The sequence below is a fragment of the Chelonia mydas genome, chromosome 1, assembly GCF_015237465.2.
Source record: "Chelonia mydas isolate rCheMyd1 chromosome 1, rCheMyd1.pri.v2, whole genome shotgun sequence".
NCBI classification, from domain to species: domain Eukaryota; kingdom Metazoa; phylum Chordata; order Testudines; family Cheloniidae; genus Chelonia; species Chelonia mydas.
In genome coordinates this window covers 279,000,283-279,023,097 of record NC_057849.1, presented here as the reverse complement: position 1 = coordinate 279,023,097, position 22,815 = coordinate 279,000,283, and the positions used below count along the sequence as shown (strand labels likewise).

The following is a 22,815-nucleotide window of genomic DNA, read 5'->3' as shown; positions in this document are numbered from 1 at the left end:
CTGAAGACTGTCAGTCTCAATTTGGTCTGTAGACGAAGGCATCTACTGCCGCATAGATCTCATTCTCAGACAGATCTCATTCTCAAACAGGCAAGCAGAGTCACATAGTAGACCCATGAAGAACTTTACTTTCTGGATCTTTAACATATACTGGCTTGTTTTGACAAATCTATACTCTGGCAGAAAAGCTCTCCCCTCTATGGAGTCTAGTATAGCGCCTATAAAAGGGATCCTTTGTGAAGGGCAGAAAATTGACTTTGGGTGGAGAAAGAGCCCTAAAATCTGAAAAGAGATTGGTCATGAAGATTATTTAACAGATCTTCATTCATAGAAACCTTCAGAAGCCAGTCATCTAAACAGGGATTAACAAAAATGCCCTGATTCCTCTGAGCCCCCCCAACTGTGAGAGAGACATTTTGTAAAAACTCTGCCAGTCTCTGCATTCTTCCTCTATCTCCTTCTTGGTAAAAATCTAGATTTGGAATAGAGTGAACCAGGGACAACAATAGATCTGGCAGAAGATATGAGGAGATCTTGTAGGGGTCCTAGGAGGAGGGAGCATAAGAGGATCTGTGAAAGGGACCTTGATGCCCTCTAGCCTCCTCTTCCTGACAGGGGCAAAGATGATGATCTTGAAGTTGGGGAAATATACCTCCTCTTAGAGCTCTTGCATTTCACTCTTGGATCAGACATGTGCAGTGGCATCAAAAGGTGAACCTAGGCTAACACAATGATTGAACTCTCTGGAACTGAGGATGTAGCTGGAACCAAAATGGGAGCCAAAATGAGAGCTAAACTATAGATTTGAAGATTGAGACAATATCAGATCTAGTGTTACATGCAAGTCCATCTCCCGTGCTACTGACGCAAAAGGCTGAACAAGTCCGCGTTTCAGAGCCGGGATTGCCCTGGTCTGAATCAGATGGATCTGACAGCTCTGATGCCTGTGCTGGGAACCAGAACCGCTCACTGTGGCCACTTTGTCCTTATGTCTCTCTCTTCAGTGCCATTACTGTCAGCACCAAAGGCACTACCTACCCTGGTTCTGGCACACCAATGGACTCAATCTTCCTACATCTGTAAGTGGACTTCGAAGCTGATCCTAGTCCTGCCACCACATGTGTTCCTTCAGGATCAGAAAGCTATAAGGCACAAAATATGGCACCAGTGAGGGTGGATCACTTCTCGGCCTCTCCTCCAGAACTGGGCAGTGGTATCCGATCACGTGGCCCTCAGTTTGGCCATGTGTCACCTCAAAGTCTTAACTGGGGAAACCATAAGGATTGGGTCTGGTCCCAATTCGGGATTCAGCCTCTTGGAACCCTTCGGTCCTTTGTTGGGGGGAGCGACAGAGGCAGAGAATGGCCTTTGCAACCTTGGATTGGAGGATTGCTCAGAACCAGAGGGTCTGGTCTTGAGAGCTTCTTTCCATAGTAGGCGCTGCAGCTGAGTCTCCCTGTCCTTGTGGGCTCTGGGAGTAAAGGTCCTACAAATCAAACAATCAAAAGGTGAACGTCTTTCTCCCAAGCACTTGAGGCACTGCATGTGGTTGTTGTGCACCTGGAAGATAGCTGGGCAAGAACGCACCTCTTAAAACCCAGCTTCTTCACTTCCGCCATATCACAGAACTGAAAATGAATCACTGACTAAATCAACACCTAACAGTAACTATCTAAGAAAAACCCCCCAGCTCTCAAGAGACCGGAGAGGTTCATATATGTTTGTGGCATGTGGTTGGAAGGAACTGAGGTGGTGAGGGTGTTCCGCCCTCTACATAGCCTTGCCTTTGGCGTGGTGTGATGTTGGGCGGGGGGGTGAAGGGGAGACACAAGACTGCTCTAGCTAATACTGCTAGAAGAAGATTCTACCACATGGCACCATAAGGTGACACAGTACCCATAAGTGACAATATGCAGAGCTACTTGAAGATCACCAAGTAAAGGACCCACATCTTGCAGGGTTTAAATGTTAAGTTTAAAAAAAATATACAGTTACAGATCTTTAAGGGGCATTCGGAGGCAAAAGGAATTCCAATCTTAAGAAGGTTTCCACTTTGAAATTATCATTTCAAATTCAAAGATCTGCCTAAACAATTTAAGAGTTTTACATCAGTTTTAGTAACTTTCTTATAAGAATAAAATTAAGGGCTTGATTACTTACGGAAAACTTTCTGCACTGTGTAAGTTGTTCGCACGCAATAAGCCATAGAGAGAAACATGTGTGCTCTCTGCTGAAGAGTTCAAGTCATGCTCTTTACCTTCTCTAATCATCGTACGTTTAAGCAGACCGGAACATTTCAAAGCCAGTTCCAAAGCATCCATCCAACACCTGCCTAGAGATAGATGCTTGTTAGTAGTGGAATTTGATATTGTTCACTTCACAATGATGAGCTATTTAGGGCCCCCTTTTACTTTATCTTTGAAAGGCACATACTGGAATAATAAATGCACATCACTCCACACACTTTAGGTGACTTTGATTTTAATATCATTCCAGACCTAAAATATAAAAATAACTTACTCCCTATCTAGATGTGAAAGGGACTCCAGTGTAGGACCAACAAGGGTCTAGACCAGAACGTTATAACTAAGGCTATGATTATGTCACAGAGGTCACAGAATCCATGACTTCCGGAGACCTATTTGACATTATCTGCTTCAGCTCCGGGTCCGGAGCTGTCAGCCAACAGGGGCCCCAGAGCTCTCAGCTGCCAATCCCAGAGCTCCAAGGCATGGCGAGGGCCCCCGCAGGTCCAAGCTGCGACGGGGGGCCCCGCAGGTCCGAGCCACCAGCCCTGGAGCTCCAAGCTTCTGTGGGATGGTGGTGGGGACTCTGGAGCTCCCAGCCACCGCAAGCAACAACAGCGATGGGTGATGTTGGAATGGTGCCAAATTATTATTATGAATTACTGTGATTGATATGAATGAATGTGGTGAACGTGAGTTTGGTATGGCTTGGTATGTTTGAATTGGCTAGAGGATTCTGGGAGCAGGGATCTCTTAGCATCAGACTGTTTGTGTGGAAATTTACTGAGTGCCCTGAAATTGCACTTGAATGGTTAATCAGAGGCTCTATCTGTGTGTGTTTCAGCAAGGAACTCTGGCCATATCACCTAATGGCCAGCTCACAAAAGTAAAGAAAACGCAGAAGTGAGCTTGGTATTGAATGACCAAGGTCAAAATGACCCTTTAGGATGGCACCACACTAGGAGTGCAAGTGAATGATTGATGAGAGGGTAAATGTTAACTGATCTTTTGTCTCTGTCTGTTTTGCAGTCCCTTTTAAAATATTAATTAGAAAAACCAGTAATGAAAAGCCCACAGGGCATATTCCTGGGATGTGACTGCTCTGAGAGCAAGGAGTATAAATGTTAAGAATGCCTTACATGCAGAGTTAGTTCGTTAGTTAGCTCTCCAATTAACATCTGAAGAGGTCTGTGACGCTGTAAGACAGAGGGTTTTAGGATAGCCAACACCCTGCTACAAGGGACTTTTGTAGGACTTTTGAAACAGAGGACCTCGGGGTAACCAAGTACTTGAGAAGAAAAGAGAAGAGAAAAGAGAAGAGAAGAGTCTCTATCTAGGACTGGTAGCTCTACCTGCTTTGTTTGCCAGTCAGGATACTGTGTAGGGCCAAGATAGTTACTGAGGGTTTATGCTTGGGGAACTGAGGCTTATTAGGAAGACGTATTACATAACCTTTTATGGCTTGTGTGATTCTCTCTCAAACAAATTGCCATGCATTGAGCAAACTGAATCTGAATTTTCAGTGGTACCGGTAACAATCTGCCCAGCCGTGGGCCAGTAAAGATCCGTTTCAGCAGGTGATGGACCCCCCCATTCCCCGTTTTGTCACAGTTATTTTTATTAAGAGTCATGAACAGGTCACAGGCTTCTGTGAATTTTTGTTTTTTGCCTGTGACTTTTACTAAAAGTAACCGAGACAAAATCTTAGCCTTAGTTATAACAGAAGAAGCCAAGGCAGATATGCCTTTTCCCTAACAGAGGCAGACTGCCACCTCCCTTCTTGGCCTGCCAATGGATGCAGACACTCACTCTTGATCTCCAACCTTTCACCTCATTCAGAAGGACAATCATCCTCCTGCTCCCCTAACCAAATATGCACTTTAAGCAGTTAGAAAATGTTACTATCTTGACAGCATTTCTATTGCTCTCTAGTATTTCTCTGTTCTATCAAACCACAATACACTCAACTTTCCAGTATGGAGTGTCAACTGTACCAAACTCTCCTTCCCCGTTTGCAATATTTTTGTTCCTGACTGCGAATATGTAAAACTTCAGTACTTTCTTAAAGGCATCTGCTTACAAAGAAACATCAGCAAATGTCCAATTCAGACATTCCATTCTTTATACATACTTACATTTTAACTTTACAGTTATACCGAGGAAACATTTTCACTAAGTGGTCCACAATAACATGAACTTTTTTCCCCTGACTAATTAATTCAGAACCCAGCTAATGTTTGATTGGTTCAAATTACTCTTGCCAATGTACCATTTCTCCATTCACAACAGTGACCTTTATCTGCTATTGTGCTTCGTCACTTAACTTTATTAGATCCCTCTGCTGTTCCCTACAGCCGTCTTTAGATTTGGCTAACCTAAATAATTCTGTCATATGCAAAATTTGCCACTTCTATTTAGTAAAGCTCTGAAAAAGGGATCAAAACACCAACCAGTCCTAGAACAGAACCTTTGGGCACCCAACCATTAACTTTTTGCCATCTTGAAAACTGACTGTTTATTCCTCCTCTGTTTTCTGTCCCTGTTTTGTTGATACACTCAAAGAACTCTAATAGACTAGACCGAAGATTATAGTTGAAAGACCACACACAAAACTGTTTGTTTTTTTCCACTGTGTTACTTTAAGTATACCCATCTTTACTATTTCCCATGTTTGGTCAATTTTCTGGGGTCTTTCAACAGCAAAAGGAGAGCAAAAAGAATTTTGAAAAATAAGAAATTGATTGTAAAACCAAATAAATTGAAAGTGAACTTAGGACAACTAGGTCCTGAAATTACTTTTCACTCATTTCTTGAAATTTACTACATTTTCAGTTGGCCATAATCCTTTCAACAATGAGATCTATATAAAATGTATATTGCAGTGCTAAGTTAATTAACTAGTGCAGTTGCATAGCAGCTACTCACCAAAGTTACACAACAGTCTTTTGAAATTCTTTCTAATTTAGAATCTTCCAAGATATTTGGCATTTAATGTGGAATAACACCTCTTCTGCAAGGCTGTGTTTGTTAGTCTCTTAAGTAGGCTCAAACGTTTAGTTCAAAGGACTCAAAATTTATAACTACTAAAACTTTGCAAAGTTACTTCATGATATGAAATAAAAATGCTTGCATTATAGCTATCTAATATATTGGGTTAAAAAAAAGCATGTTCAACTGAACTATGGATCTGCAAATATGATGCCGTAACACTGTACAAGAGAAATGGAATAATTTGAATCTCTAATAAGCAAGCACTTCAAAAATGAAAAATCAAAACAAAACAAGAAATTTACTTACCATCTGATTCTGAAGCTGCTCGGATGATCAAATAACTTCCAGGTAATGGCTGAGTTATAGAACCAACCGCTTCACCTTTAGGACCCTAGAAATATATGAATATAACACCCATAGACATTATTTTGAATCAGCTGTTTCATGGCTTGTTTGCTGTAGTAACAAGCTGATTCCAATGCAGGAAGCTCTACTGTCACTCACAGCAACAACTAATGAAGATATGGTTCTGTAGAGGAGTTGCCTCCTTTCACTGGATTTTCCTCTTCAGACACTTATCTTAAAGTGGGGTTGAGTTGAGAACCACACTTTAAAGAGAAAGGTCTTCAGTTTATTCCAATTTATTTTTTAAAATTAATCTGGAGGCTTTAGTTGACTGTGGCAAATAACTTCTATGACCTGGCCTGTCAGCAGCACCCCGTGCTCTCTGACCTTGTTTCCTTGCCTCCTCCTCTAAATCAGGTTTTAATGGAGGTACCTTCCTCCCCTCACAGAAACGGACTTATGAGTAGGTGGCAAGGAAACTATCTGTCCTAGGTACTTCTTTGACCCTCATCACTGTAGGTTCCAAGTGCCTTCTGCAAGCGGAATGAGCAGGAGAGGGTGCCACTCTGTCTCCAAACAGGAAGCGATGGCAAAGGATGCAAAGCTCCAGATACAAATCTCAAATTAAACTTAGGGCTGAGAATTAATCGCAGTTAACTCATGTGATTAACTCAAAAAACCCGATCACAATTACAAAAATTAATCGTGATTAATTGCAGTTTTAATCGCACTGTTAAACAATAGAATACCAATTGAAATGTATAATATTTTTGGATGTTTTTCTACATTTTAAAATATATTGATTTCAGCTACACCACAGTATACAAAATTGACAGTGCTCACTTTGTATTATTTTTTATTGCAAATATTTGTGCTGTAAAAATTGTCAACGAAAGAAAGAGTATTTTTCAATTTACCCCATACAGTTCTTTATCGTGTAAGTGCAACTTACAAATGTAGATTCTTTTTTGTTATGTAACTACACTCAAAAACAAAACAATGTAAAACTTTAGAGCCTACATGTCCACTTACTCTACTTCTTGTTCAGCCAATTGCTAAGACAAACAAGTTTGTTTGCATTTACGGGAGATAATGCTGGCAGCTTCCTATTTACATGTCACCTGAAAGTGAGAACAGGCGTTCGCATGGCACTTTTGTAGCCAGCATTTCAAGGTATTTACATGACAGTTATGCTTAACATTTGTATGCCCCTTCATGCTTTGGCCACAATTCCAGAGGACATGCTTCCATGCTGATGATGCTCATTAAAAAAATGCATTAATTAAATTTGTGACTGAACTCCTTGGGGGAGAAGTCTCCTACTCTGTTTTACCTGCATTCTGCCATATATTTCATGTTATAGCATTCTCGGATAATGCCCCAGCACATGTTGTTAGTTTTAAGAACACTTTCACTGCAGATTTAACAAAACACAAAGAAGGTACCAATGTGAGATTTCTAAAGATACCTACATCACTCGACCCAAGGTTTAAGAATCTGAAGTGCCTTCCAAAATCTTAAAGGGACGAGGTGTAGAGCATGCTTTCAGAAGTCTTCAAAGAGCAACACTCAGATGCGGAAACTACAGAACCTGAACAACCAAAAGAGAAAATCAACCTTTCTTCTGGTGGCATCCGAGTCAGATGATGAAAATGAACAAGCATCGGTCTGCACTACTTTGGATGGTTATCAAGCAGAACCCATTATCAGCATGGACGCATGGTTGAAGCATGAAGGGACATATGAATATTTAGTGCATCTGGCACAAATATCTTGCAACGCCAGCTACAACAGTGCCATGCGAACACCTGTTCTCACTTTCAGGTGACATTGTAAACACGAAACAGGCAACATTATCTCCTGCAAATGTAAACAAACTTGTTTCTCTGAACGATTGGCTGAACAAGAAGTAGGACTGAGTGGATTTGCAGGCTCTAAAGTTTTACATTGTTTTATTTTTGAATGCAGGTTTTTTTGTACATAATTCTACATTTGTAAGTTCAACTTCCATGATAAAGAGATTGCACTACAGTACTTTTATGAGGTGAATTGAAAAAAAATTTTGTTTTGCTTTTTTACAGTGCAAATATTTGTAACAAAAAATAAAGTGAGCACTGTATACTTCGTATTTTGTTTTGTAATTGAAATCAATATATTGAAAATGTAGAAAATATCCAAAACTATTTAAAAAAGGTATTATATTATTAATTAACAGTGCGATTAATCACAATTAATTTTTTTGACAGACCTAAATAAACTAAAAATTCCAGATGTTTAAAACATTTCTTTAGAAATAGTGCTATCGCTACAGATATTTCTATTTCTGTTAAGTGTGCTTAGAGAATATAAAAGATCGAAAACACCACTCAAGAGCCCACTCTAAAAACAGTTAAGTTAGAGGAATTTTAAGACAACTGATAGGTAAAAGGGTTTGCATTAGGTTTGTAGCCATAGTTGGACGATACGTTAAATCTACTGTCAATCAGCCTAATTGATAAGAAAATCTGTTTGGGTCTTGGGGGGTGGACTTCCCCCAATGAATCTAATGAGAAACTGGTAAGTTAGAAGAGGGAATGTAAAATCAAGAAGTTTTGAACAAAAGCAAGTAAAGAGCAAGTTAGTGACCTGTAATGGAGGTTCTTAGAGATGTGTAGTCCCTATCTGTATTCCACTGTGGGTTATGCATGTGTACTATGTGCCTGGAGCTGGAGAATTTGAAAAAGGTCAGTTGGTCCATGCATGTGTCCTGGCTCACTTCGAGCCTCCATCCAAGGACATAAAGGGTGGGGCGGACCAACCATCTCTCAAGTTCTCCCTCTCCTGCAAATCAGAGAAGATCCAAAACAGAGAGGAAAGAGGGAGGGTAATGAAATACAGATGAGGACCACACGTCTCGAAGAACCTCCATTACAGGTTAATAAACTCCTCTTCTAGTGACGGTTCCTATTATATTCCGCTGTGGGTGACTGACAAGCACTACTGAAGTAGGAGGAAGGTGTGAGGATGTAGACAGTAGAGCTGAGTGGAGGACCCCAGTCCCAAAGGATGTATCAGCAGAGGAGTCCTGCACCTGGGCATAATGTCTTGCAAATGCATAAACAGAGCCTCATCTGGCCACTTTACAGATATCAAGGAAAGGCACCTTCTGAAATGATGCCATAGTTATTGCTTGTGCTCTTTTGGAATGAGCTCTCACCTCCTTGGTGTGAAGGGGGGAGAAGGTTTGATAGATGATAAAACAGAATGCAGCTAGATATCCATTTGGAGATTCTCTAGGAGGAGATGGCGTGTCCCCCGATTCCTTCTGCTATGGTGATAAAAAGTCTTGGGGATTTCCTGATTGGTTTTGTTCTTTGCAGTTACAAGCCCAAGGCTTGCTGAACATCAAGAGAGCGGAGTCTTTTCTTCCCAAAACCACACGCTTCCACAGAGGAAGACACAGGTAAGTGAATCGATTGGCTAAGGTGAAATTCTGAAACTTCTTTGGTGGTGAATTTGGGGTGTAGCTAGATGCAAAGAAAACTTATCCTTATGGAATACAGTGTAAGAAGGATCTGCCATCATCAGTCCAAGCCTGCCAACCCTTCTAGCTGAGGTGATGCCTACGAAGAAAGCAACCTTCATGGAAAGGAGAGAGACGGAGCAAGAAGCTAAAGGTTCAAAGGGGAGCCTTATGGGTACTGAGAGAAACCAGGTTCAGGTCCCATTGGTGAGTAGGCTTCTGAATAGGCGGGAAGGTTCTGTTGATTAGGCCTTTCCAGAATCTAGTGGTGAGTGGTCTAGTGTGCGAAGACCAAGTAGTCCTGAGAAGGTGGATGATATGCACTGATTGCCACCAAATGGACTCGCAAGGAGCTGATGGACGGGCCTGATATCTTCAGAGAGAGGCTATAGTCCAAGACGAGAGGATTATTGGCAGTTTCTAGAAGAATGGTCCTTTGTTGTGTTCAAGAAGAAAAGCACCTTCATTTCGCTATTAACGTCTTACTCCAATTGTTCGTTAATTTTTCCCATTCTCAGTCAATTCTCCCAGAAGCATAAAACCTGTAAAAGTTTTAAGGCCCCTACATTGCCAGAGAGATGTAAAGTCTTATAAATGACAGTAAGGGAATCAGCTAGGAAGATCTATGTGCTTTCTCACTTTTTTCCTGTGCCAAAGTGGCACAATGGGGTTAGATTACAGCTCAGGATTTATTTCACTTACCCATTAAAAAAAAAAGAAAAGACAAGACTTTGAGGGCAAATAAAACATTTACCAAGCAGTCAATAAAATATCAGGACAATCAGAACCAAGCACTTCCCAAAGTAGCCAGCTAGGTCCAGGGCAATGATTAGCAAAACTGTACGACTTTCACATGTGAAAAAGTCTGAGCAATTTAAAATGACATTCTACTTTTCTTTTTCCCCCCTTCCGTTTGGTGTTCTGTAACGTAATTTCAATGAAAATTCAGGATTATAACTGGAATGCAGGGTATTAGTTACCAAGTGTTTGTAACTTTTCTTTCATGTGTTTAGGAAATGCTGAAAAGTTAGTGACTTTTTTTCTGTATTGTAGTTTAAATAAATTATTAAAACAATTGAAATTGGTGAGATTATATTGCATTATTTTAACAAATATAATATGCAGAATTTTTAATTTTTTGGTGCAGAAGCCTCCCAGGAGTAACATCTTCTAATAGAATTCTTCCTAATATTAGAAGACTGTCTCATAAGGCTGGGTTAGGTTTACTTCCAACTGAACATTCTAACGATGATACCCACCCAAATATCAAGCCCTGAGACGGAACGAATGGAGATCAGGGTGCTTGATCTTGCTGTTCCATTGGGTCAGGAGCTCAGGAAACATTGGGAGGAGGATTAGTAGCCGGGATGACATGTATAGGAGATTGGGAAACCAGAACTGTCTGGGCCAGTAAGGGGCGATCAGGATGACCCCTGCCCTGCCAGACTTTGTATAAAATTCATGGTAGAAGCGATAGAAGAGGAAAGGCATAATTGAACTGGTCTGACCAAGGAAGAAGCAAAGCACCCTGGGAGTAGATGTGAGGAGTCCCCCCCGGGGTGCCACCTGGAACTAGGGTACCACTGAGCCCTCTGACCCAACAGCCTGGGCTCCGTTTCACACTGTGCTGCTGGGACAAGCTGCAGACCTGCTCCTGGTCCTACACTTTCTCCAGCATTCATACAGGTAGGGACACACCCAGCTGCAATTACAGGCAGTCACTCTGACCAGCCACTGCATAAACCATCAATAGAGAGGCTACAGCCAAAACCACCACCGGTTTTCCATCCTAGGACCCCAGAGCTGTAGCGTCCTGCCCTGGTCAAAACCCTGACCAGTATGAATTTATTATCCAGTTCGCCTCCCACTCAATGTGGAGAGGAAATGCAACAAGCCTATGTTAAACCAAGCTGAGCTTTTTCCCCAGACACTTCACTTAAAGGCACACTGGGTTTAAATTAAAACATAAAACAAGTTTATTAACTGCAAAAGATAGATTTTAAGTGATTATAAAGGATAGCAAACAGATCAAAGCAGATTACCTAGTAAATAAACAAAAACACAAAAACACACTAGAAAAATAGTATTTGAATTAACAATCTCTCACCCTGACTGATGATACAAGCAGGCTGGCAGATTCTCAAGGTACAAGCTGCACTTGCTTTACAGCTTGGAATCCCCAGGTTTTACATACACAGGCTAGAAATCCCTTTAGCCTTGGTCCAGCACTTCCTCCAGTTCCTCAGCTGTTTCCAGGAGTCCTCTTGCGTGGGGAGTGAAGAACAACCGATGATGTCACTCCGTGCCTTATATAGCTTTAGTACATGGCGGGAACCCTTTGTCCCAAAACCAGTTCCCAGACAAGTGTGTTGAAAAATACAGACACTCCAAAATAGAGTCCAGAGTCATGTGGCCTGGTCATATGCCCTTGTAGAGTCATAGCAGCCATTATTTACAGGCTGTCTGGAGCCTTCTCAGGAAGGCTCACCAGGTGGGAGATAAGTTTCTCCTAAGACCTATTGTTTTCCCTAATGATTCATTACCCGGATTAAGCCCTTCCCAACCAGCTATCTAGACTGAAAGCATCTTGCCTAGTGGGCATCGCCCAGGTGTAACTACATTTGAAATACAGATACATAGTCAATATTCATAACTTCAGCTACAAAAATGATACATGCATACAAATAGGATAATCATATTCAGCAAATCATAACTTTTCCAATGACACCTTATATGACCCATGTTGTACAAAACGCATCACAATTATATCATAATATTATTCTAGGATGAATATGAGATGTAATGTCACAGTAGTGACCCAGGGCTCTTCTGGAGCAATATGTAATGCATTTCTTGTTCATTTGAGAAGCAAACAGATCCCTAGTTGGGGTTCCCCATAGAGTGAAAATATTGTGCAATACCAAGTTATGGAGTTCCCAATCATGGTGGACTACAAAACATCTGCTGAAGGTAGGCTGCTGATAGAGTAATTCTATTGCTGACACACCAGTTCCAAAAGACTGACCGCTTCTGCACACAGGGAGATGGATCTTGCTCCCCTCTGCTTGTTGATGTAGAAAATAGTCATAACATTATAAGGACAAGATGAGCACGGTTGAATGGAAGAATGGCTTCGCATGCTTTCCAGACTGCTCGCAACTTCAGGATATTGACGTGCATCCTGGATTATCAAGATGTCCAAGTACCTTGTGCTATGCAGCTGTTCATGTGAGCTCCCCAACCAAATAGGTATGCATCTGTAATAATGGTCCCGTCCAGAGAGGAAGGTATATGAGGATGCCCACATATATCTGATGAGGGGTGTCTGATCTGAGCTATGATATATTGTTCACGATCTGGAACCTTTCCTGGGGCAAATATGCTCTTGCAATGATAAAATTCAAGGCGGCCACGATGAAGTCCAAAGATTGTGTGGGGATGAGAACAGATTTCTTGCCGTTTATACGGACTCCCAGTGAGGAGAGGAAGTGCAGCATCCTAGAAGTTGACTCATAGGCTTCCTGGAGTGACTTGGCAACAAGGAGCCAGTCCTCGAGGTAGTGGAAGATAATGAGACCACAATCTCTGACATGAGCTGCTACTCTCAAGAACACCTTGGTAAAGACTCTGGGGGCAACTGTTATGCTAAAAGGCAGCACTCTGTACTGAAAATTGTCAGACCACCATGAATCTGAGGAAGCATCTATGAGTGGGATGAATGTCTATGGAAGAGTAGGTATCTTTCACGTCAAGAACTGGAAACCACATGTCCTTTTCTAAACATGGGATTACAGATGCCAACATGACCATGTGAAATCTGAGTTTGCAAATGATGTGATTGCAATGGCAGTGGTCGAGGACTGGTCTCCAACCACCCTTTTTTTGGGTACCAGGAAGTAAGTTGAGTAAAACCTGTTCCCTTGGTATTAAGGAGGGAGGTGTTCTATCGCTTCCTGCCCCAAAAGCGAGTCCATCTCTTGTTTGAGAATATTCTCGTGACAGTGGCCCCTAGAGGTGCTTTTGAAGAGGGTTTTAGAGGAGGTAGGGATGCAAACTCTACCATAAACTATAAAAATTGTTAAAATTACTTACAAAGCTAAATCTAATTCTTATTTTTTAGGACGATGCTGAAGCTACAGACACTGGAGGTTCTGACGTAGATCATGAGGTGGTGAGAAGTAACAGGAGAGACCATTCGTCTGCCCATCCTATATCCCCCAGACGGAGGCACGAGGTTAGCCAGGGTGCATGTGTGACCCAGTGGACGTTACTTACAAATTCTCCGGCTCTGGGTGCCTGATGCACATGTGTTAACCAGAGTGGAATGTAAGAACATAAGAATGGCCCTACTGGATCAGACCAGGGTCCATCTAGCCCAGTATCCTGTCTTCCGACAGTGGCCAATGCCAGGTGCCCCAGAGGGAATGAACACAACAGGTAATCATCAAGTGATCCGTCCCCTGTCGCTCATTCCCAGCTTCTGGCAAACAGAGGCTAGGGACACCATTCCTGCCCATCCTGGCTAGTAGCCATTGATGGACATATTCTCCATGAATTTATCTAGTTCTTTTTTGAACCTGTTATGGTCTTGGCCTTCACAACATCCTCTGGCAAGGAGTTCCTCAGGTTGACTATGCGTCGTGTGAAGAAATACTTCCTTTTATTTGTTTTAAACCTGCTGCCTATTAATTCATCTTGTATCTGTGGTGATCTATACTTGGAGGATTGACAGCTCCTCCTGCATAAAAAACTGTATGGTTTCTTTCACAGTCTGACTTAACCACTATCTTAAAATGTCCTTCTTTCCAAATATACTCTTCATAGACCCACCAATACTCTCTCAATAATCTCTGTAATAAGAGTTGAGAAATTCCTGGCTATGGTTGGGACCAGCACTAGCCTGTGTACATTGTTTCTTTAACACTGGCTGTTCCATATGATAGCTTCTAAAAATCACTGTCATCTTCTTCAAGTGGTTTAAACACAGCAGAGTGGGTACTACTGGTTATACACTGTAGACTGGAAGAGCATAACATCAAGGGAGCATGATAAGTGACTGGCCCCAGACTACTACAGAAAGTCATGCACAGTCAGCCAGACGGAGAAACCAGACACTATGATAAGTGCGCTTAGGGAAAAGCTGACTTCTGCAGTACCTTTATACATCTTGTGTACATAGTTCTGAGTGGTGGTGTCTCTTCAGATTGGGTGTGAACAAGTCTTGACAAGGTCCCTCTCCAAAGATTCTTAAGCAAAGTAAGCTGTCATGGGATAAGAGGGAAGGTCCTCTCCTGGATCAGTAACTGGTTAAAAGACAGGAAACAGAGGGTAGGCATAAATGATCAGTTTTAAGAATTGAGAATGGTAAATAGTTGTGTCCCCCGGGAGTGTGTACTATTCAACATATTCATAAATGATCTGGGGGAAAACGGGTAAACAATGAGGCTGCAAAATTTGCAGATGATACAAAACTACTCAAGATAGTTAAATCCAAAGCAGACTGCGAAGAACTACACAGAACTGAGTGATTGGGCAACAAAATAGCAGATGAAATTCAATGTTGATAAATACAAAGTAAAGGCACAGTGGAAAACAATCTCAACTATATATATAAAATGATGGGGTCTAAATTAGTTGTTACCACTCATGAAAGAGGTCTTGGAGTCATTGTGGATAGTTCTCTGAAAACATCCACTCAGTGTGCAGCAGCAGTCAAAAAAGCTAACAGAATGTTGGGAACCATTCAAAAAGGGATAGATAAAACAGAAAATATTATATTGCCTCTATACAAATCCATGATATGCCCACATGTTGAATACTGTGTGCAGATATGGTCGCCCCATCTCAAAAAAGATGTATTGGAATTGGAAAAGGTTCAGAAAAGGGCAACAAAAATTATTAGGGGGTATGGAATGGCTGCCAAATGCGGAGAGATTAATAAAACTGGGATTTTTCAGCTTGGAAAAGAGACGACTAAGGGGGGATATGAGAGAGGTCTACAAAATCATGACTGGTGTGAAGTAAATAAAGAAGTGTTATTTACTCCTTATAACACAAGAACTAGGAGTCACCAAATGAAATTAAGAGGCAGCAGGTTTAAAACAAACAAAAGGAAGTATTTCTTCACACAATGCACAGTCAACCTGTGGAACTCCTTGCCAGAGGATGTTGTGAAGGCCAAGACTATAACAGGGTTCAAAAAACCCCAGATAAATTCAAGATAGGTCCATCAATAGCTATTAGCCAGGATGGGCTGAGATGGGGTCCCTAGCCTCTGTTTGCCAGAAGGTGGCAATGGGCAATAGGAGATAGATCACTTGATGATTTCCTGTTCTGTTCATTCCCTCTGAAGCACCTGGCATGCCACTGTCGGAAGACAGATATTGGGCTAGACCGACCTTTGGTCTGACCCAGTACAGACGTTCTTATGTTCTTGTTCTTTGTTGAAACACAAGCTTTTTCTCTTGTGAGCCTAATGGTGAAAGCTTATTGGAGAGTAAAGTTACCTGCAGCTAATCTTATGAAAGTTTGCCTCCCACAGGATCTACAGTTTCACTAGCGGATTGCTGTTACTGACTGGGGGACAGGACAGGGAAGAAGACATAGTTTTAACAAGGACTTCTAACTAAAACTAATAATTCTCTACTATACATAGCCACACCAGAATAAACAAATGCCACAATAGCCCTCAGCACATTTAAAATGGACAATATTGACTTATTCTGGTTTAAAATTTGACCTACCATTAATAACGTTCAAGCAATTAGGAAATATAGCCTTGATTTATAAAGATCTCAGCCTAAGATTGATTTGTCATCTTCTGCAGAGCTAGGTCACCCTAGTCAAACAGCTGTTAACAACCTTCATGAATTAGGTGCATATAAAGTATTGAACTTTTAAGTCACATTAACCACAAAATACACATAGCTAGGAAAGGAATGGAGGAAATGAGTACACAGCAAACTGACAATGAGAAATCAGTAGGGTAAAAAACTCTTCTGAAGTGGTTTTAGACTACAGTAAATCTACAACCAATTAAAAAAAAACCTAATATTTTGAGTATTTCATACTAAGAAGAGATAAGATTCCAAACAGACAATAGTTCCTCTGAATAAATGTCAGGTGATTATTACTTTAACTGCCTGATCTTAATGAAGAAAAAAGTTACCATTCTCCATCACTGATGATATGGAATAGCTGTACGGGTACTTAGCATCTTGTATCAGATGTAGAATGCAGAGAGTATAATAAATTCCTCATCCATTATTAGGGCTGTTAGGAGGTAAGGTAATACAGTTGAACCCTGTTTATTCGGTCTAATTGGGACCAGGGCCAGATCAGACCATCAAAACTTTGGATAAACCAGAGAATGGGAAAATGTGACGATGCACTGCCATCTAGTGGTCACAGGAGAGATTGCCCGCTTCTGGTCCTCCAGTCCAAGTTGTTTGGTAAATGTGGAGAGCTTGTTAAGGGAAGGACGGATAAATGGGATTCTACTGTTCAAATAACCACCACCCCACCACGTTTCAAGATACAGAATCATGTATAAGCTTCAAATGCCTACAAGGTCACCATCATTATTGCTGTGCACAAAAGCAATTAAAACAAGTGATTTGTATGAAGTTATTAATTTACTCAAGCATCCAATCTAAAGAAATGAAATAGCTATTTACAAATATTGAATGAAAGACTTTTCAGCAAAGATACATTACATGAAACACACTGTATGCTCTTCAGCAAAGATTATAGCATCCTATTTATTGCTAAGGACTTCCTAAAAGATTAATCTGTTCATGTAACCAACATGTGATCTCCACAGTATAAATCATAGAGGTCACATCGTTACTTTTTTGGATGAAAAGTATAGCAGTAGACACTGTATTAACACAGAATTAAGTTAAGAATAGCTAGAAGACAAAACACTGATGACTATATAGAAAAGCGTAGTGCCTCTTATGTGTAAGGCTGCTTCTACTCAATGCTGAGAACACAGACACATTCTGCAATGTCTTCAAGAATGGATGTTCACTAACCTTAACAGCCCAGATGGACTGCTCCAGGGGATGGAAAAGTTTGAAACAAAAGCCATCTTTTTTGGAAGGCCGCTCTATGAGTTCACAAGCATTCAGGAGCACTGTTCCCACCCACTGGCCATTCTGGGGGGTTTTGTAAATGAGCAATACTCCTGGTTTCAGCACACACCACAGTTTGGTCCAGCTTTTCAATGTACCACGAATCTACAAAATATTACAATTGGGTTTAGTTCATCACAATTAAAAATAAATATCGAAGTCACAAATAAATATCAAAGTCATCCCCCTCCTGCTGAAAGGAAAATTGAATCCAAGACAATTGATAGTTTTACCCAAAATAAAGTAAGTCTGTTGATTCTACAACAGTGTTCTGTACTTCCTTGTGGCAGAAATATGTTAAGATGCAGATTCCTCCTTCCAGGGCGGGTGAATATTACCCTTGTTATGCAAGTGATGTACACATTGGTTCAAAAACTGGAAGTACTTCTGGATCCCTGATTCCTTCTGGATTCCCCAGGAGTGTCCACAGCCGGAGCGTATTTTACCATTAGCAATATTATTCATGACATATGGGTGGAATTACTATGAATGCAACTCAGAAGATACAATTGGTGCAGAATACAATTGCCTCCTTAGGGTGTATCTACCCAACCAAGAAAAACCCATTGCTGGCCCATGCCAACCGGCTCAGGCTCGGGCTGCAGGGCTGTTTCGTTGCTGTGTAGACTTCTGGGCTCAGGATGGAGCTCGAGCTCTGGGACTCTTCCACCTCAGAGGGTCCTAGAGCCTGGGCTCCAGCCTGAATCCAGAAATCTACACAGCAACGAAATTGCCCTGCAGCCCCTGCCCAAGTCGGCTGGCGCTGGCCAGCAATAGGTTTTTCTTTGTTGTGTAGATATACCGTTAGTGATGGTAGGTCGTAACAATTCTCAGAGTTCTTAATACTCGATACTTGATTTTGAAATGGAAATAAAGGTGTTAACAACCAATCTATAGATATATAAAAATTCCAGATTTGGGTGGGATCACTGGCTATCTGAGAGAGCACCTCCTCTTGTGCACCACCAAGAGTTCTTAGGTTTCTTGGATTTGAATGTCTGGGGTATGGATGTTTGTGATTAAATCCTGGTCACTCTAGAACTTATTCCTCCTTATTAGGCTGACCAAACACTAATTTGTTGACCTCCATAGTATTGATTTAATCCTTCTATTTAGTAAGGCTTTTCCATGAGCAGGATAAATATTACCTCTTATGGATAAGCCATTTAGTTTAATCTCTGTGAAAGTACCCACACTGCTTCTGCAATCCTCTGTTGCTGGTGGTACTGCCCACTGTTTGGGACAGATGAACATCTCATCCCTTCTATGGAAATAAGCTTCTACGATTATAGCGATTTCATATGGGAAGAAAGAGAAAAAAGAGGAAGAGATGTGCAAGAAGGAACCTGTGTTAAAATACCTAAGATGACTGACCTTCCTTTTGTGACTTCTAACAAATTAAGGAATTCTCTATGATCAAGTATAAAATCACAAGTACAAAAAACCCATAACCCCAACTAGTTTTTTAAATTAGTTGCTGTACATATTAGGTCAATATCAATATGGTGACTGCAGTAAGTAACAGCCAGGTTCCTCAGTTATCCCCTAGGACTCAAGCATGGAGTCTCTGGGTTGCAATTAATAGATGCTCTGCTAGTTGAAAAACATTAATCAGCAATCCACTAGGATTCTGAGTCTTTTCTATTTTGGTAGGTAAACACTAGGCAGCTGCTAAAACTTCAACTCAGATTTCACACTCAAGCTCTGACCTTCAGCCAGTCAGCCATAACAATAACTGATGGGTCTGTGATTGTGCTAAGCAATTCTTTTGTAGCTCTCTTCTTCTCTTCTCTGTAATTTTTCTTTTGAACCTGTAATTAACAAATATAGAAGATGGTAAAACTATTTTAAATCACAGGGAAAAAGCAAGTCAGAGCAATAAAAAAAACCCATTGCAATTAACAAAAACTCAGGAAAATTGTAAGGTGTAAAGCTCAACCTGTAATAATATAGTCAAAGAAGCAGCTTTAAAATGGGGAAGAATGTTTGTCTTGAACACATAAGACTTTTCCCTGCTCAGTTTCAAGACAAGTCACTTCTAATGTTAAATTAAAAAAATGTTACAAACATCATCTTAAAATTTAATTTTTTAAAATAACTGAAGTCACTTATTTTTAACAATTTTATTGTTTATTTCATTGCTCCTTATCAGGAAGGCAAGTAGACCAGTCACAGTTTCACTTTTATTTGTAATCAATTAGTAGTCAATTTCAAGTTCTCATACACTAGCACAATTGTGCAGATTCTGGGTTTAGGAGAGGTATGTATGGTTAAATGTTCATTGAATTGAAAAATAATGAAAGACAGATATGAAAGTATTTACTTGTTATTTATTTATTTATTGCAGTAGAAATTCAGTGATGCCATTTTCCTCTCATGGTGACCGATCACTTTAAGGTCTGTGGCTATAACACCTCAAGAGTTGGGTAAAGTTTCTTCAATAAATTGCTTTTTCATCATTGCATTTTTCAGGACCAAAAACTATTTGAAATTTGGCAAATAGTTTCAGTTGAAAAAAAAAGTTCAAGAGTTGAAATGTTTCTTTTCTGACCATTTTGAAATGTTTCATCTTGGACTATTTTGTTTTGACGTTTCATTTCAAAATAGACAGTTCAATTTCAAAATTTGGCCAAATTTATTAAAAAAAGGGGTGAAACACCCACACAACAAAATTGAAACAAAAACTCAAAACAAAGTACAGAAAGAAATTATTTTCAAGTTGACAATGTTTTGGTTGATTCAAAACAAATCTGAGATTTCAATTTGATGAAAAGTTAGGAAGAAAACTGTTTTGGGTTCAAATCAAACCAGACTTTTTTCCCCCCAAGATTTTTTGTTTTCCACCCCACGCTGAAAAATTCTGTACTAAACACCTCTAGCAGTGATTTTAAACTTTGTAGGGTCTGATCTTCTTAGTCTATGGAGGAAACCCCAACAAGGAAAACATAGGTACCACAAGACAGTGTTGGTGATTTAACAAGTGGCACTATTCCATATGTAAAATGGGTCCTAAAGACTGCACAACAGAAACACAAAGTCACCTTAGCATCATCGTGAGGCAATGGCCCTAGATATTCTTTAGAGTAGAGCACAGCAGCGGGACTGGGATCCCACAGGTCCCAAAGGACCCACTGCCATAATAGTGGGAGCAGGTAAACTGTAATTTGTTGAGGGCAGGATTGGATGCACACAAAAAAAAACCCAACAGACTGCAGTAATTTGCGGAAAAAAACACTAAATCTCTCATCAGTTTGTCAAACAGAATTTCAGCAATGTAAAGCATATTTTTCTTTTTTTTAAAATAAAGGTTTTAATACTTAAATTTAAGAAAGGGATACAAAGAGATTTGATGTTTATTATGACAGAAGTTAAAAGTAGTTTTTACATGGTTTAAGCAATATTTGTTTTATACTTTTAGTGGTAAAAATTGTGTCTGAATTTCATTTATATATACACAATATATTAATCAATTTTTTTTTTAGTAGCATGGGGGAATTTGTCTCTTTTTCAGGATCTAAGGTTTTTGCAGGTGGGAGCGGAATAAAAAATGCAAGAAAATGAGGGAGTGGGTATTGCAGGACAGGATGGGAGCTGGATTTAAAAAAATAGCCCCGTGCAAGGCTCTACCTGAGAGGTTGTAGCTTCTGAGGTCTGACTGGAAGGTGGCTTGGCTGGTCAAATGACAGGTTGTTAATACATTATTTTGGAAAGTGACACACCTTAAGAGACTCCTTTTTTGTGAGCTTGCTTGAAGTAGAGGAGATGTCCTTATCAGAGCCATTGAAGAGCTTGGATTCAGACTGAAATTTATAAAATACAGAATAAGTAAGTACTGTTGATAGATACGTGCACACATTAGGAAAATGTTTCACTCAGACAAAAAAAAATAATCAGCGATGTGCACAGATATTTCTATAGGTTTCTACTGTCTTCATTTCCTTCAGTAAAAATCAATTTCTCACAACCTTGTTCATGCAAAAACTATTTACAGAGTTATACTTTTGTCAGTTACTTTAAGGACTGAAGGAGCCTGCAAGTGAATCCTCCAGAAGCAGCTCAACTACATTCAGTAAATTTGTTGCATGTGCAATCTGTGGCTAAGGAACTCTTCGGATGTTCCAAACGTGATTAGTTTTGAATTGTTTTACCAGAGATGAATGGGGGGGTGGGGGGGGCGGAGAGAAAGAAGAGGGGAGATGAGGGGTCACATTCTCTTCCCTCCCCCCACCCATTTTCTATATGGCTTGTACTGAGCATGTTCACGCAGACAGAGCATACTCAGTAACACTGCTGAAGTCGGTTGCCCAAAATCTGCCCCGCCCCTGCACACACACACTTTGGCAGACACGAGTCGTCTATGGCTGAATGGTTTTCTTCTTGTTTTTTATTTTGTTTTTGTTTCTTAATGCTCTATTTGGCTGAAAGATGGACCATAGGAATTTAAAATTGGGAGGAGCTCAATTCTTCAATATTCGACACCCATAACCTGACAACTCCTTCTGTGCCAGCTGCTATTTAGGCACTTACCCCCTAATCCATGAAGGGAATTATGCAACCTCTTCAGATTAGACTAGATTTAAATCTGTTCCATGAGTCAGTGGACTATGATTGCTCAAGAAGAGTTCAGTCACTGCTTTCTCCTCTCCTACAAACTCCAGAAGATCAAGATATCTCAGCAGAGTACCCACGTGGCACCGGACTGGAGAGTGGGATTCAAGGTTGCTTATAAAACCTGAGTCCTCATTCAAGACTGGGCAATGTGCTGACATCCTTTTTTTTTTTTTTTTTTTGGGGGGGGGGGGGGGGGTCATGTCTTTAAAGATTCAAAGATTGTTTCTTTTTATCTGTTGCCCACTAGCTGAAAGGGAACTGGAAGAGGACACTGACTGCTCCAGCCAAAGACTGGCAACTGGCCATCTGTAAGGAAAGTCTGCTGTGATGTTACAATTTATCACTTGTCATTACTATTGCAATCCCGTGAATCACCACTGGGAATTGTTCAGTAGTTATCTCCTACCAACCCAAAAATAAATTTAAAAGAGATCTATTTCTTTATGCACTGAAACAACCCTGATTGATAAGAGTTGCTTTTTAGCAAAATGCCCGGGTACCAATACTAGCCTCCTTGCTGCCAGTACGAATTAGAGGACAATTTTCTGAAAGCAACCTCTTAATCTATTTAGCCTTTCAAATAGCCAGCTGTCCATTTTCAAATCTCAAATTCCAAAACAAAGTTTATTCACAAAAAGTTTCCTTTTGAAACACTTAGGAATGATTGAGTCTAAAATGTGCAAGTATGGAGATTCCCTACATTTGGGATAATGAGAGTGAAGGGAGCACTGTTCATTTCATATTAGAAGCCTGTTCAGAACAAAATAAAATTTAGGTATAAACTCTAAATACACAACTGGACATGTGAATCCTTGGTCTATTAAGTCATAAGGATTCAAGTACTTTCATTGCATTAGATGAAGGGAAAGAAATAATTACTCTGTTTCAAGCATTTGTGGAGAGATGAGCCAAGAGAATCCAAAAGGCAAGGTGTAATGGAACACAACCCGAAATAACACTTTGAAGTTTTCAGATTGCCTGTTAA

General features: G+C 40.4%; 1 protein-coding gene across 11 annotated transcripts in view; it reads right to left on the bottom strand.

Annotated features, from left to right (window-relative positions):
* The window catches only part of OSBPL8 (oxysterol binding protein like 8), a 190,539-nt gene that overhangs the window by 37,919 nt on the left and 129,805 nt on the right, over positions 1–22,815 (bottom strand). For all 11 annotated transcript variants that reach the window (XM_037886202.2, XM_043547538.1, XM_037886186.2 and 8 more), the window contains 5 exons: positions 20,939–21,019; positions 18,929–19,030; positions 17,121–17,324; positions 5,544–5,628; positions 2,161–2,332 (listed from right to left, as the gene is read on the bottom strand). In XM_037886202.2, the coding sequence (XP_037742130.1) occupies positions 2,161–2,332; positions 5,544–5,628; positions 17,121–17,324; positions 18,929–19,030; positions 20,939–21,019 (644 nt within the window). The remainder of the gene's footprint in view (positions 1–2,160; positions 2,333–5,543; positions 5,629–17,120; positions 17,325–18,928; positions 19,031–20,938; positions 21,020–22,815) is intronic.